Raw genomic sequence first — 16,499 nt, forward strand, 5'->3', positions numbered from 1 at the left:
AAACTGAAGCTACTCATCCTTTTTAAAATCTCCATCCCTTCCTGGGTCAGATCATAAACAAAACTCTCCATCACTTACTGGGTCAGATCAGAAACAAAACTCTCTTCATTTCCTGTGTCAGATCAGAAACAAAACTCTCCATCACTTCCTGTGTCAGATCAGAAACAAAACTCTCTTCACTTCCTGGGTCAGATCAGAAACAAAACTCTCCATCACTTCCTGGGTCAGATCAGAAACAAATCTCCATTCTTTCCTGGTTAAGATCAGAAACAAAACTCTCCACTCTATATGACGTTGTGAAACTTGTTGGTTTCATTGTGTCAGATCAAAAGACAAGAGACAGAAAATTTCAAAACAAAATGTGATTTCTAAAACAATTCATGTCCTGTATGAAGGCCAAATTTCTGTTATAATTCTGTTGTCATAAACAAAGTAACAGAAAGAAGCAAAACCAACAAGTTATGTAAAACTTAACAAAAAAGTAATTCTCTAAGTTAATAAATGAAAATTTAAGAGGAATGTACAGTATCATGAATTAAAATCAAATAATTCCAAAAGGTATATAACAATTCTTAAAGAATAGAATGTTCTGAGCGAATTCCAGATCCTTGCATGTATTGATCTGTCAACAGTCCTGATGCATCACAATGGCATTGTCCAGAACTCCGTTGAATAAATTCACAGTAATCCCAGAATAATATTTTACTCCAATGAGCATTTGGTAATTCTAGTGAATAATCTTGTTTCCTCACAAATTATATCTAAACACAACATTAAACACATATGTAGACTGATGCTAAAATAAGGAAATAAGAATGTCTTAATTTTCAAATTCCATATCCTTATATCAAATCATAAGGCCCTAAAACACAACTTTCTCTTACTATTTGCGACCCACTCATCCAATGGGAAATAATTGAATTCTTTGAAGAACCCACCTGACCCCATTAGCCAATGAAAAATTACTCCAGCTTGTCAACATGTTCAATATCTATGTTAAATTTAAGTTGAAAGTACCCATTTGTAGCTGAATATGTTTAATTTCTTCTGATATGTGCATGTAGTTGGTCTTAAATAAAAATGATGCCAATTTGATGTACAGTTTGAATGCTGGCCATTTTGAAAATCTTACAGCTACATTTCCTGAATGGATAGCTGGATTGACATGAGGCTGGGTGCTGTCAATTTAGTATGTACACATGGAGGGGATCAATCCAAATGCTTGCATATGGGAGGCTTACTGATAATTTACGTACACATCGGAAACGGGGGGTGGGGGTGAAACCTTGATAATATTTTGTCTACTGCATAACATGTTTGTCTGGATTCAGTTGGCATTTGAATTTTAGCAGATACTAGACAAACTTATTAAAGTTACACAGCTTATTTCTTTGATACAGCCAGACATTCAGTGTTGGTGGACTTTATGTTTTATTAATGAAGTTAATATTATTAATCCTTGATTGTTTCTGCATGGATTAAATATAGGATGTTATGTAGAATTGGGGAATGTCAAGCCTGGGAACGCAGGTGGGGTGTGTGTAAAAAAAAGTATGCATGTGTATGGGGGGGACGGGTCAAGCTTTGCCAGATTTTTGCATACGTACATACATACTTAATGGATTGCCCCCTGCCATTTAAAAAAAATAATTTATGATACTTTATCTTGTTAGTCCTAAATAAAATTGTTGCCAATCTGACATCCAGTGTGGCCACCATTATGATGAACTTGTAAAAGTTCTTATTGCTAATCCAACAGAATGGATGGTTATATTGACATGAGGTTTTCACTATAGCTCTTCTTGTAACATGTGGTTGGTCCTTTATTAAAGTGATGCCAATTTATCATCCAAAATGGCTGCATTTGTGGCCATCTTGGAAATGTTTTATGTCTACTTTTCCAGAACATGTAACCAATGGGGTGATGCAGGGGTTCAAGCTTCATTAACCTAGTTTATGTTTTGCATTCAGGTTAGTTTCTTTCGCACTGTTGGCACCAGTATCATGACATTTTGTGTTTTGATTGTATGCCACACTGTCCTGTCAAAAGTTGGTCACTATGATCTATAATTCATGATTATTAACTTTCATCAAGTTTTGTGTTGAAGTTAGTTTTATATGGGATTCATGTTTGGTTGTAAAGGATGAAGTGGACCATTGTTTTTTTATAATGGATCATTTCTAGAATTATAAAACCATTTGTATTATTCCGTGGACTTGTTTCAAGTTTGAGATAACCATTTGTATTATTCCGTGGGCTGCTTTCTAGTTTGATACTGTATAACCATTTGTATTATTCCGCGGACTTGTTTCAAGTTTGAGATAACCATTTGTATTATTCCGTGGGCTGCTTTCTAGTTTGATACTGTATAACCATTTGTATTATTCCGTGGGCTGCTTTCTAGTTTGATACTGTATAACCATTTGTATTATTCCGTGGACTGGTTTCTACTTTTATACAACAATATGCATTACTCTGTCAGCTTGTTTGATAACCATATTCTCGTTGTTTATAAGGTACGATGTACACAAGGAGCAAATTATCTCCGGAGACTTTGAGGAGTGTGGGGTAATGCATTACATACGTGGCCTGGATGTTGACATCTCTGAGAGACGAGTAAACTTAAAGTATGCACGCAGAGAAAAGACTCTGGGCTTCAATATCCGTGGAGGGTCAGAGTATGGCCTAGGCATATATATATCCAAGTAAGTCTTCTCTAGTAGTTTGAGATAAACCTGTTTTCAACTTATTCTCTTTTTCTTGAAAAACAACGCGCCATTTGTCACTGAACAGTGTACTATCTACCACAGAACAATGCACTATTTCCATATAAAGAGGGAAGTATTAAGTTGAAAGCACCTATTTATAGCTGAATATGTTTAATTTCTTCTGATATATGCATGTAGTTGGTCTTAAATAAAAATGATGCCAATTTGATGTACAGTTTGAATGCTGGCCATTTTGAAAATCTTACAGCTACAATTCCTGAATGGATAGCTGGATTGACATGAGGCTGGGGGCCATCAGTCACTCCAAAATCGTCATTTTCAAAAGAAAGGTCAAAGTTTGTCTCCAGGATTTATCAAAAACTATAAATGAACAGTTACCTTAGCATGTATGCTATAGACATTAAATGAGTCCCTAACACAGCATGGTTTGTCTCCCAGCGTGTCATTCTGTACATCATTTCCATACTCCATATAGTTTTATCAAATACACAAAGATTATGTTGGTGGGTTTGGTGGGTATATTTTTATCAGATACACAAAGATTATGTTGGTGGGTTTGTTGGGTATAGTTTTATCAAATACACAAAGATTATGTTGGTGGGTTTGGGTATCTTTTTATCAAATACACAAAGATTATGTTGGTGGGTTTGGTGGGTATATTTTCATCAAATGCACAAAGATTATGTTAGTGGGTTTGGTGGGTATATTTTTATCAAATACACGAAGATTATGTTGGTTCATTTGGTGGGTTTATTTTTATCAAATACACAAAGATTATTTTGGTGGGTATAGTTTTATCAAATACACAAAGATTATGTTGGTGGGTTTGGTGGGTATAGTTTTATCAAATATACAAAGATTATTTTGGTGGGTATAGTTTTATCAAATATACAAAGATTATGTTGGTGGGTTTGGTGGGTACAGTTTTATCAAAATAGACAAAGATTATGTTGGTGGGTTTGGTGGGTATATTTGTACCAGATAAAGCAAAGATTATGTTGGTGGGTTTGGTGGGTATATTTGTATCAGATAAAGCAAAAAAAAATGTTCATGGGTTTGGTGGGTACAGTTTTATCAAATATACAAAGATTATGTTGGTGGGTATATTTTTATCAAATACACAAAGATTATGTTGGTGGATTTGGTGGGTATATTTTTATCAAATACACAAAGATTATGTTGGTTTATTTTTTATGAAAAACACAAATGTTAAAATTGTTCAAACTTGGTGGGAGTATTTTTTATCAAATTCACAAAGGTTATTTCAGTGGGGATAATTGTATCCACTATATCAAGTATATATGTTGATGGGTATAATTTTAAGTATCAAATACACAAAGGGTATGTTGGTGGATATATTTTAAGTATCAAATACACAAAGGGTATGTTGGTTGGTATAGTTATAGTATGATATAAATATTAAAGTCATATTGGTTTTATGCAACAGTAAGCTTGCATTATGTCAGGTCACAAGCTACTAGTTTTTCAAATGTGTATTTTCATTAACTTTATAGTTTTCTTTTTCATGTGAACTTTGCAATTATTAAAATTTAATATTTTTTTTTCTTTGTCATTATTCAAATCATTTTCCTACCATAGTTCAAAGGTCTACATTACACATAGGCAACTAAATCATTTTATGTCCTAGTTCTCCCACCATTGTTTAAAAGTCTACATTACGCATAGGCAACCAAATCCTTTTTCCTCCATGCTCTTCCACCATAGTTCAAAAGTCAACACATAGGCAACTAAATCATTTTACATCCTACCTCTCCGACCATAGTTCAGAAATTCACATTACACATAGGCAACCAAATCCTTTTTCCTCCATACTCTCCAACCATAGTTAAAAAGTCAACACATAGGCACTAAATCATTAACATCTTAGTTCTCCCACCATAGTTCAGAACTCTACATTACACATAGGCAACCAAATCATTTTACGTCCTAGCTCTCCCACCATAGTTCAAAAAGGTCAACATTAAACATGCGCAACCAAATCATTTTATGTCCTAGCTCTCCCACCATAGTTCAAAAGTTCACATTACACATAGGCAACCAAATCCTTTTTCCTCCACACTCTCCTACCATAGTTAAAAAGTCAACACATAGGCACTAAATCATTTTACATCCTAGCTCTCCCACCATAGTTCAGAACTCTACATTACACATAGGCAACCAAATCCTTTTTACTCCAAGCTCTCCCACCATAGTTCAGAGGTCTACATTACACATAGGCAACCAAATCATTTTTCCTCCAAGTTCTTCCACCATAGTTCAGAGGTCTACATTACACATAGGCAACCAAATCATTTTTCCTCCAAGTTCTTCCACCATAGTTCAGATGTCTACATTACACATAGGCAACCAAATCCTGTTTACTCCAAGCTCTCCCACCATAGTTCAGAGGTCTACATTACACACAGGCAACCAAATCATTTTACATCCTAGCTCTCCCACCATAGTTCAGAAGTCTACATTACACATAGGCAACCAAATCCTTTTTCCTCCAAGCTCTCCCACCATAGTTCAAAAGTCTACATTACACATGGGCAACCAAATCATTTTATGTCACATCTCTTCCACCATAGTTCAAAGGTCTACATTACACATGGGCAACCAAATCCTTTTTTCTCCAAGCTCTTCCACCATAGTTCAGAGGTCTACATTACAGATGGGCAACCAAATCATTTTTCCTCCAAGCTCTTCCACCATAGTTTAAAGGTTTACATTAGACATGGTCAACCAAATCCTTTTCTCTCCAAGCTCTCCCACCATAGTTCAGAAGTCTACATTACATATAGGCAACCAAATCCTTTCTCCTCCAAGCTCTCCCACCATAGTTCAAAAGTCTACATCACACATAGGCAACCAAATCATTTTATGTCACATCTCTCCCACCATAGTTTAAAGGTCTACATTACACATAGGCAACCAAATCATTTTATGTCCTAGCTCTCCCACTTGAGTTTATGGGTCTATATTACACATAGGCAGAAGTGATGTCACATCCTTGCCAGCTGTACATCATGTGGACTACCTTTTCTGCCAATGAAAATGTAATTTTCTGTAAAAACTATGAAATCGATCAACACTGAAATACATTTTATCTATACCAATACAAAAGTATATTCCAGAACAGAAAATTTATCAGGGAAATTCATCCCCACAATTGAAAATTAGGGAGATGTTTTGTACTTAGGGAAAATCACCCCAACATTTGGAAAAAAATTGACATTCTCCATGTATAGGAGGGTTTTAATGAAAAATTAAATATAGAGCTTCAAGATATAGTGAGTTACTTTCATGCTTTCCATTGATTTTTCAACACATTTTTGAGAAACTTGCATGAATTCAACAATCACACATCCTAGAATAAATCTGCCAATGAGTTAGTCACAAACGTTTGTATGCAAATAAGAAACACAACTTACTATTTTGACACATACTAAAATACTCAGATCCAATGCATATTGAGAAAATCCATGAACCATGACATTGGATGGATATGACCATTAATTAAGCATGCAGTCATGTGTGTCTGAACCCAAGACCACAGAGATGCTTGGCAAGTGCTTGAAATGAACACAACATTGTGCAAGTGCCTGAAATGAACGCAGCAAAATTCAATACTTCAAAATGATCAAAACGGTATGCAAGTGCTTGAAATGAACACAGCAATATGCAATCCTTGGAATGAGCACAGCAATATGCAATGCTTGAAATGAGCTCAGAAATATGCAAGTGCCTGAAATGAACACAGCAATATGCAGTGCTCCCAATGAACACAGCAATATGCAGGTGCTCCAGATTAGCACAGCAATATGCAAGTGCTTGAGATGAACACAGCAATATGCAGTGCTCCCAATGAACACAGCAATATGCAGGTGCTTGAGATGAATACAGGAATATGCGATGCTCCCAGTGAACACAGCAATATACAAGTGGTTCAAATTAACACAGCAATATGCAAGTGCATTAAATTAACACAGCAATATGCAAGTGCTCCCAATAAATACAGCAGTATACAAGTGCTCCAGATTAAGCAACCAATATGCAAGTGATTGAAATGAACACAGGAATATATAATACTTGAAATGAACACACCAATGCTTGAAATAAACACATGAATATGCAATGCTTGAAATGAGCACAGAAATATGCAAGTGCCTGAAATGAACACATCAATATGCAAGTGCTTGAAATAAACACATGAATATGCAAGTGCTTTAATAAACACATGAATATGCAAGTGCTTGAAATGATCACAGAAATATGCAAGTGCTTGAGATAAACACATGAATATGCAAGTGCTTGAAATGATCACAGAAATGTGCAATACTTTAAATGAGCACAGCAATATGCAAGTGCCTGAAATGAACACAGCAATATGCAAGTGTTTCAAGTGAACACTGCAATATGCAATGCTCCAAATTAACACACCAATATGCAAGTGCTTGAAATTAACACAGGAATATACAATCATTGAAAAGAGCACAGCAATATGCATTGCTTGAAATGAACACATCATTATGCAAACCCCACAGATTATCCTAATGCTACCTCCCATACCTTTGGAGCTACTACTAAAAAATGTAATGAACTTTTTAGCGAAATCTGCCTTAAATGTGAATATTTTGATCAAAGTGAGCTTTTGCCATTTTTGGCATCATTTGTAAGTAAATTAATTTACATTCATACCAATAAATTTTATTATATTTTTCAGGGTTATCCCTGGAGGTCTTGCTGAAAAGAATGGTGTACATGTTGGAGACCAGATAATAGATGTCAATGGGAAGCCCTTTGATAACATTACTCACTCACAAGCAGTTGAAAGTCTCAGAAATATGAGTCATCTTATCCTCACACTGAGGGTACACAACTCTTTGAAATAATATTTTAATCTCCTTGAAAGGTTATCTCCCTTACTCATGATGCTAGATGATGTGTGTGTAAAGTGAGTGTTCATATTTACATATGCCAGAATTAATATTTTTGTTGTCATCCTATTTATCAGTTGCATTATTTATTTAGCAGAATATCTCTTTTTTAATGTTTTTATACATTCTTTTTATGATGGAGTGAGTGTGTGTGTGTGTGATTTGGATTTTTATCATAGCTTTCACAATTTTTAGTCATATTGCTATGATGTCTGCAGTGTGGCAGTTTATAGTGATGTCTAGCACTGGAGCATCATGCCGCAGACATTAAGCATGATGTCCCACCAAATCACATTATCCTGACACCAGGCCGACCAGTCCTAACACTAACCTCTTAATGCTGAGCTCCAAGCGAGGCAGCTATTAGTACCATTTACTAAAGTTTTTAATATGACTTGGCAGGGGGATCGAACCCACAACCTCCCACATCTGAGGCGGATGCTCTAACCACTAGGCCACCGGAGTGGTTTCCCACATCTGAGGCAGATGCTCTAGCCACTTAGGCCACCAGCATGGTCCCATAATGGGGAAAACATACTTAGACTACTGTAATGTAGTTTCGGGATGTAAAATGGGGGTTAGCTGAAATTGATCTTGAATGGGACTGTTGCCTTGTTTTCTAGCATGAAATAGTTCATTGATAATAGGCCATATTGCTTTAACTTTGTGCACAAGTCTGGCCTTTCTCAGAAATATTTTCATTGAATTTTTCTTCTTCTTCTTCTTCTTGTTATTATTATTATTATTATTATTGTCAAATATAGGATAGCTAATGATGTATAAGTCTAATGCAAAACTTGCAAGCTATTATTTACATTGTGTTGAATGTGTCAATATTTCTTCGTCTCACCTGTTTCAGGATGTGGGCCGGTATCCTGCATATAAGGAACTATATGCAGAATACACCTGGAGTGATTGTACAGGTAGCTGTAATAGATCACTTAGAGGTGAGAAAAGACATATCTTAGATTCCCTCTGAATATATTACATTAGCAAAAGATATCTTTGAAGGGTTGAAGTTCAGATGTCAATAGTTTTAACTCCAGATTTGTGAATTTCAAGTTGAAATTTTAATAATTTTAAAAACTTTTTCTTGCTTTACTCAAACTTTGTGTCTTTTATGTGTTAGTTCTCTGTTGAAATATTGCTTTTATAAAGTAATAGTTCATTACAAAGTAATGTATACTTTTGACATACGAATTATGGCTAGCTTTTATAATGTAATATTTCATTACAAAGTAATATGAACTCTTGATATCTAGTGTTTTATTACAGAGTAATGTGTATTCTTGACATCAAGTGTTTCATTATAGAGTAATATGAATGGTTGACATCAATGCTTGACATCAAATGTTTCATTACAGAGTAATATGTACTCTTGACATCAATGTTTTTGTTACAAAGTAATATGAACACTTGACATCACCACTGACATCAAGTGTTTCATTACAGAGTAATGTGTGTGCCTGACATCAAGTTTTTATTACAGAGTAATTTGTATGCTTGACATCTAGTGTGCAATTACAAAGTAATGTGTACTTTTAATATCTAGTGTTTCATTACCAAGTAATATGAATGCTTGACATCTAGTGTTTCATTATAGAGTAGTATGTACTCTTGACATCTAGTAAAATGTACTCTTGACATCAAGTGTTTCATTATAAAATAATATAAACACTTGACATCAATACTTGACATAAAGTGTTTCATTACAGAGTAATGTGTACACTTAACATCTAGCATTTCATTACAGAGTAATAAATATGCCTGATGTCAAGTGTTTCATTACAGATTAATATGTTCACTTTACATGTGTATGTTTGACAGCTAGTGTTTCATTACAGAGTAATGTGTACTCTTGACATCAGGTGTTTCATTACAGAGTAATATGTACGCTTGACATCATGTGTTTCATTACAGAGTAATATGTACACTTGACATCAAGTGTTTCATTACAGAGTAATATGTACACTTCACATCAAGTGTTTCATTACAGAGTAATTAATATGTTCACTTGACATCAAGTGTTTTATTGCAGAGTAATATGTACACTTGACATCATGTGTTTCATTACAGAGTAATATGTACACTTGACATCATGTGTTTCATTACAGAGTAATATGTACACTTGACATCATGTGTTTCATTACAGAGTAATATGTACACTTGACATCAAGTGTTTCATTACAGAGTAATATGTACACTTCACATCAAGTGTTTCATTAGAGAGTAATTAATATATACACTTGACATCAAGTGTTTCATTACAGAGTAATATGTACACTTCACATCAAGTGTTTCATTACAGAGTAATTAATATATACACTTGACATCAAGTGTTTCATAACAGAGTAATATGTACATTTGACATCAAATGTTTCATGACAGAGTAATATGTACACTTGACATGTATGATTGACAGCTAGTGTTTCATTATATAGTAATATATACACTTGGCATCAAGTGTTTCATTACAGACTAATATGTACACTTGACATCAAGTGTTTCATGACAGAGTAATATGTACACTTGACATTAAGTATTTCATTCATCATCATCATCATCATTGGCGACTCGGTCTCGAAAGACCATGCGAATAGCGCCCTTGGGGTGTTGCCTGTCTCTGTTGGCAACGTCTGCTGTGGCTGTACAGGCCCATACGTGAGTGACAGTCCCTACTGCAGTTGGTGCAGACATACTGGGAAGTCTGCATTACTGTGGTTGGTGTTGCGTTCTTCTTTCTCTTACGTTTCTCTGCCACCAACTGGCCTCTCATCGCATCAGCGACTGATATGCCATTGTTTACCATCAGTCTCCAGGTGCCTCGGTCCTCAGCCAGCTCTTCCCAGCCATCGGGTGAAATGTTGCATGCCTTCATGTCCCTCTTGCACACATCTTTGAAACGGAGTGAGGGGCGTCCGACTCTTCTCATGCCAGTGGCCAGCTGTCCATATAAGATGTCCTTTGGCAGCCTTCCATCCTCCATGCGTCGGACGTGACCCAGCCATCGAAGGTGGCGTTTAATTAGCAGGGAGTACATGCTGGGGGTACTTGCACGCTGCAGGATCTCGCTGTGTGGAACACGGTCTTGCCAGCTGATTTTCAGGATGCGTTTTAGGCACCGTATATGGAAGGAGTTGAGCTGGCGTTCTTGCCTCATGTAGGTACTCCACGTCTCACTTCCATATAGAAGGGTGCTGAGAACGCAGGCCTGGTAGACTCGGACCTTGGTGTGCTCTGTCAGCGCGTTGTTTTCCCAAACCCTCTTTGTTAATCGAGCCATGATGGTGTTTGCCTTTCCAAGCCTTCTGTCCAGCTCCATATCAATCGAGAGAGTGTTGCTGATGGTTGACCCTAGGTAGGTAAAGTTGTTGACTGCTTCCAGGGTGACACCGTTGATTTTGATTGAAGGGGCAATGGTGGTATCTTGCACGCTGACATTTGTTTTTTCCAAGCTGATTGTGAGACCAAAGTGCGTGCAGGCAACAGCAAAACGGTCTCCCAGTCTCTGGAGGGCTTCCTCGGTGTGGGCCACAAGAGCTGCGTCATCTGCAAAAAGCATCTCCCTGATGAGCACAGCTCTCACTTTGGTCTTTGAGCGCAGTCGTGCCAGGTTGAACAGGCTCCCATCAGACCTGGTGTTTAGATATATGCCATCCGTGGACGTGTCGAAGGCGTAGGACAGGAGCAGGGAGAAGAAGATCCCAAAAAGTGTTGGTGCCAGCACGCAGCCCTGCTTCACACCACTGTTAATTGGGAAGGAAGTTGAGGATGATCCATCATACAGGACTGTTCCCTTCATATCTGCATGGAAAGAGATTATCATGCTGAGGAGTTTTGGGGGGCAACCGATCTTACTCAGAAGTTCAAAAAGGCCCTTCCTGCTGACCAAGTCAAAGGCCTTGGTGAGGTCGATGAACATCATGTAGAGTGGTTGACCTTGCTCTCTGCTCTTCCCTTGGAGTTGTCGTAGGGAGAAGATCATGTCTGTCGTCGACCTGCCTGCTCTGAAGCCGCACTGTGATTCCGGGTACACACGGTCTGCCAGCAACTGCAGCCTGTTGAGTATGATGCGGGCGTACACTTTACCAACAATACTCAAGAGCGAGATCCCTCTGTAATTATTACAGTCACTGCGGTCGCCCTTGTTTTTGTAAAGGGTCACAATTGTGGCATCACGCACGTCTTGAGGGACTACTCCTTCCTCCCAGCAGCGGCAAAGTAGCTCGTGCAGTGGTTTAATCAATGCTGGTTTTCCACGTTTGATAGCTTCGGGTGGGATGCTGTCACTACCTGGTGCTTTGTCGTTTGGAAGGCAGTCGATTGCTTTGCTGAGCTCCTCTAAGGTTGGCACTTTGTCGAGCTCTTCCATGGTGGGCAGATTCTTTATGCTGCTGAGGGCTGCATCAGTGACTGACGTTTCTCTGGAGTATAGTTCTGAGTAGTGCTCCACCCATCTGGCCATCTGTTGCCCACGGTCTGTGATCTTCTCTCCCATCAGGGATTTCAGGGGAGCGACCCCTTTCACTGTAGGGCCTAGAGCCTTCTTGATGCCACTGTACATGCCTTGGATGTGTCCGGACTCGGCACTTCGCTGGATCCCTTCACACAGTTGTTGCCAGTACTCGTTCGCACACTGTCTAGCAATGCATTGGGTGTTACTTCGGGCACTTCTGAGAGCAGCAAGCGTCCGTTCATTAGGGCATTTTTTGTAAGCTATGAAGGCTTTTCGTTTCTCCTCGATTTGTGGTTCCATCCTTGATAGGTGTGCATTGAACCAGTCCTGGCTGGGTCGTTCCTTCTTGCCAAACGTTGACATTGCTGTACTGTAGATGGCACCCTTCATGGCGTTCCACTTGGCTGTAGCGTCATACTCAGGCAGGTCCTGGAGAGCCTTGTTCAGGGCAGACACATACTCCTCCACCTTGGCAGGGACTGACATCTGTGCAGTGTTTATGCGAGGACATCCTTTTGGTTTTGTGCGGTGTAGCACATGTGGCTGTAGTCGCACTCTGCTGCTCACAAGGGCATGGTCGGAGTCACAGTCTGCACTGTGGTAGGTTCTGGTGGAGAGGACGCTGTTAAGGGCAGAGCGCCTGGTGATGACCAAGTCGAGTTGGTGCCAGTGATGAGATCTGGGGTGTTTCCATGACACTTTGTGTTGTGGCTTACACTTGAAGAAGGTGTTTGTGATGCACAGGCCATGGTAGGTGCATAGCTCCAGCAGTCTTTGGCCATTTTCGTTGGTCTTTCCAGTGCCATGATATCCGAGGCAGGTAGGCCAGGACTCATGGTCCGCACCTACTCTGGCATTAAAGTCGCCGAGGAGGAATAGTGGTTCATTTTTGGGGCATCCTTTGATCTGTTCGTCCAGCTGCCCATAGAACTGATCCTTCACGTCTTCTGATGACGTGAGGGTTGGGGCGTAGACACTGATGATGTTGACAGGACCTGAAGTAGTGGTGAGGCGGATGGACAAGAGACGCTCAGTGCCCCCGTTGGAGGTTCAACCGAGGCCAGGAGATTGTTTTTGATGGCAAAGCCCACTCCGTGCTGACGGGGCTCCTCAGGTTCTCGACCCTTCCAGAAGAAGGTGTAGTTTTCCTCTCTGAGGGAGCCACTAGAGGCGAGCCTGGTTTCCTGGAGGGCAGCTATGCTGATATTTAGTCTGGTGAGTTCTCTATCGATGATGGCCGTCTTTCTGGTGTCGTCCACTTCTCTGAGGTCGTCGGAGATGCCTGTACACATGGTGCGCACATTCCAGCTTGCAAATCGAAGAGCTGGAGTCTTCTTTATTGGTGTTTCCTGACAGAGTAATATGTACACTTGACATTAAGTATTTCATTACAGAGTAATATATACACTTGATGTCAAGTGTTTCATGACAGAGTAATATGTACACTTGACATTAAGTATTTCATTACAGAGTAATATGTACACTTGACATTAAGTATTTCATTACAGAGTAATATGTACACCTGACATCAAGTGTTTCATTACAGAGTAATATGTACACTTGATGTCAGGTGTTTCATTGCAGATTAATATGTACACTTGGCATCAAATGTTTCATTGCAGATTAATATATACACTTGATGTCAAGTGATTCATTTCAGAGTAATATATATGCTTGACATCAAGTGTTTCATTACAGAGTTATATGTATGCTTGACATCAAGTATTTCATTACAGGGTAATTTATGCTTGACATCAAGTACTTCATTACTGAGTAAGATATATGCTTGACATCAAGTGTTTAATTACAGAGTAATGTATGTGCTTGACATCAAGTGTTTAATTACAGAGTAATATCTATGCTTCATGTTAAATTTTTAATTATCACAAGATGCACACAGTAAGTTCTAAATGCATTTATTTACGCAAACTTATATTAACAAAAAGTACATGTATACTTATCTCGGGCATGGCATGTATGATTATTAAAAATAAATGGTATAAACTTGTTTGAAAAGCAATTTATTTAGATTTGTGTATAATTTGATCAAATGATGACAAGAATTGAGCAGTCGTGAGTTGCTGTAACACTACCTCTGCCTTTTGATTCAATTATTGTTTGTTTATGCATCATTGCATTTTACATTTTATATCAGTAATTACGTTTTTACTTTGCCTTGAAATTGTAAACACCTAACTCATTAAAATTTGATCCCAGTATGATAACACAACAAACAACATTACAGTTTGATTCAATGCTCGCAAATAGGCTACTGAATGTATTTACATAATGGCGCCACTGCATGTACATTGTAGGTTTGAACATGCGCTGAATGAAGTACATCCTTAGAGTCGAATCATGGGCACCACTGCACTAAACTTTATTGATATCTCCAAAATACAATAATTAAGTTTCAGAAATAATCCTTCGAAAATTATGCTAATACTGTTAAAGCTGAGTTGTAGTTTGCTTTGATGTAAGTGACCTTACACCATACCTGTCAACTCTCACACTGGGAGAGACAAAACTCCTGAATTTTGGGGTCACTCCATGCCTATCTCCCGATTTCATATCTCCTGATTTTGCAAAGAACTCCCGATTATTATATTATGTCTTCAATTTTAATTTCTCCTAAAAAAAAAGTCCTACATAAATAGATATATCGTATGCAATCCATGGAAGGCATGTTCTGTTGTATCACATGTGAATATAGTCCTTCATTTAAGAAGTATCACATGTTATTTATGTTTTAGTGCTACGACCCTGATGCCCAAAACATATCAGCATCAAAGTCTTACATGTAGGACTACTGCGAATATTATCATGACGAAATAATTATTAGAAAGGATTCCTTCTTCACTAAATAGGATGTTAAGTTTAAATATTATTCACATAAATTTGTAATTTGTTTTCACCTTAAACAGTACAAAAAAATCAGAGTAATATATATGCTTGACATCAGGTGTTTAATTACAGAGTAATATATATGCTTGACATCAGGTGTTTAATTACAGAGTAATATATATGTTTGACATCAAGTGTTTCATTACAGAGTAATATATATGCTTGACATCAAGTGTTCCATTACAGAGCAATGTATATGCTTGTCATCAAGTTTTTAATTACAGATTGATATGAACTCTTGACATCAAGTGTTTCATTATTGAGTAATATATATGCTTGACATCAGGTGTTTAATTACAGAGTAATATGTATGCTTGACATCAAGTGTTTAATTACAGAGTAATATGTATGCTTGACATCAAGTGTTTAATTACAGAGTAATATATATGCTTGACATCAAGTGTTTAATTACAGAGTAATATATATACTTGACATCAAGTGTTTCATTACAGAGTAATATATATGCTTGACATCAAGTGTTTCATTACAGAGTAATATATATGCTTGACATCAAGTGTTTCATTACAGAGTAATATATATGCTTGACATCAAGTGTTTCATTACAGAGTAATATATATGCTTGACATCAAGTGTTTCATTACAGAGTAATATATATACTTGACATCAAGTGTTTCATTACAGAGTAATATATATGCTTGACATCAAGTGTTTCATTACAGAGTAATATATATACTTCACATCAAGTGTTTCATTACAGAGTAATATATATGCTTGACATCAAGTGTTTCATTACAGAGTAATATATATGCTTGACATCAAGTGTTTCATTACAGAGTAATATATATACTTGACATCAAGTGTTTCATTACAGAGTAATATATATGCTTGACATCAAGTGTTTCATTACAGAGTAATATATATACTTGACATCAAGTGTTTCATTACAGAGTAATATATATACTTGACATCAAGTGTTTCATTACAGAGTAATATATATGCTTGACATCAAGTGTTTCATTACAGAGTAATATATATGCTTGACATCAAGTGTTTCATTACAGAGTAATATATATACTTGACATCAAGTGTTTCTTTACAGAGTAATATATATGCTTGACATCAAGTGTTCCATTACAGAGCAATGTATATGCTTGTCATCAAGTTTTTAATTACAAATTGATATGAACTCTTGACATCAAGTGTTTCATTATTGAGTAATATATATGCTTGACATCAAGTGTTTCATTACAGAGTAATATATATACTTGACATCAAGTGTTTCATTACAGAGTAATATATATGCTTGACATCAAGTGTTTCATTACAGAGTAATATATATGCTTGACATCAAGTGTTTCATTACAGAGTAATATATATGCTTGACATCAAGTGTTTCATTACAGAGTAATATATATGCTTGACATCAAGTGTTTCATTACAGAGTAATATATATGCTTGACATCAAGTGTTTCATTACAGAGTAATATATATGCTTGACATCAAGTGTT

The 16,499-nt window shown here is 37.2% G+C and overlaps 1 protein-coding gene across 2 annotated transcripts in view; it reads left to right on the forward strand.

The window, feature by feature from the left end:
* The window catches only part of LOC149794935 (uncharacterized), a 114,923-nt gene that overhangs the window by 55,377 nt on the left and 43,047 nt on the right, over positions 1 to 16,499 (forward strand). For both annotated transcript variants that reach the window (XM_089964596.1, XM_089964595.1), the window contains exons 5-7: positions 2,518 to 2,706; positions 7,457 to 7,604; positions 8,530 to 8,617. In XM_089964596.1, the coding sequence (XP_089820722.1) occupies positions 2,518 to 2,706; positions 7,457 to 7,604; positions 8,530 to 8,617 (425 nt within the window). The remainder of the gene's footprint in view (positions 1 to 2,517; positions 2,707 to 7,456; positions 7,605 to 8,529; positions 8,618 to 16,499) is intronic.

Source organism: Sinohyriopsis cumingii, chromosome 7, assembly GCF_028554795.1.
Source record: "Sinohyriopsis cumingii isolate HCF-2022 chromosome 7, ASM2855479v2, whole genome shotgun sequence".
Taxonomy (NCBI): Eukaryota; Metazoa; Mollusca; class Bivalvia; order Unionida; family Unionidae; genus Sinohyriopsis; species Sinohyriopsis cumingii.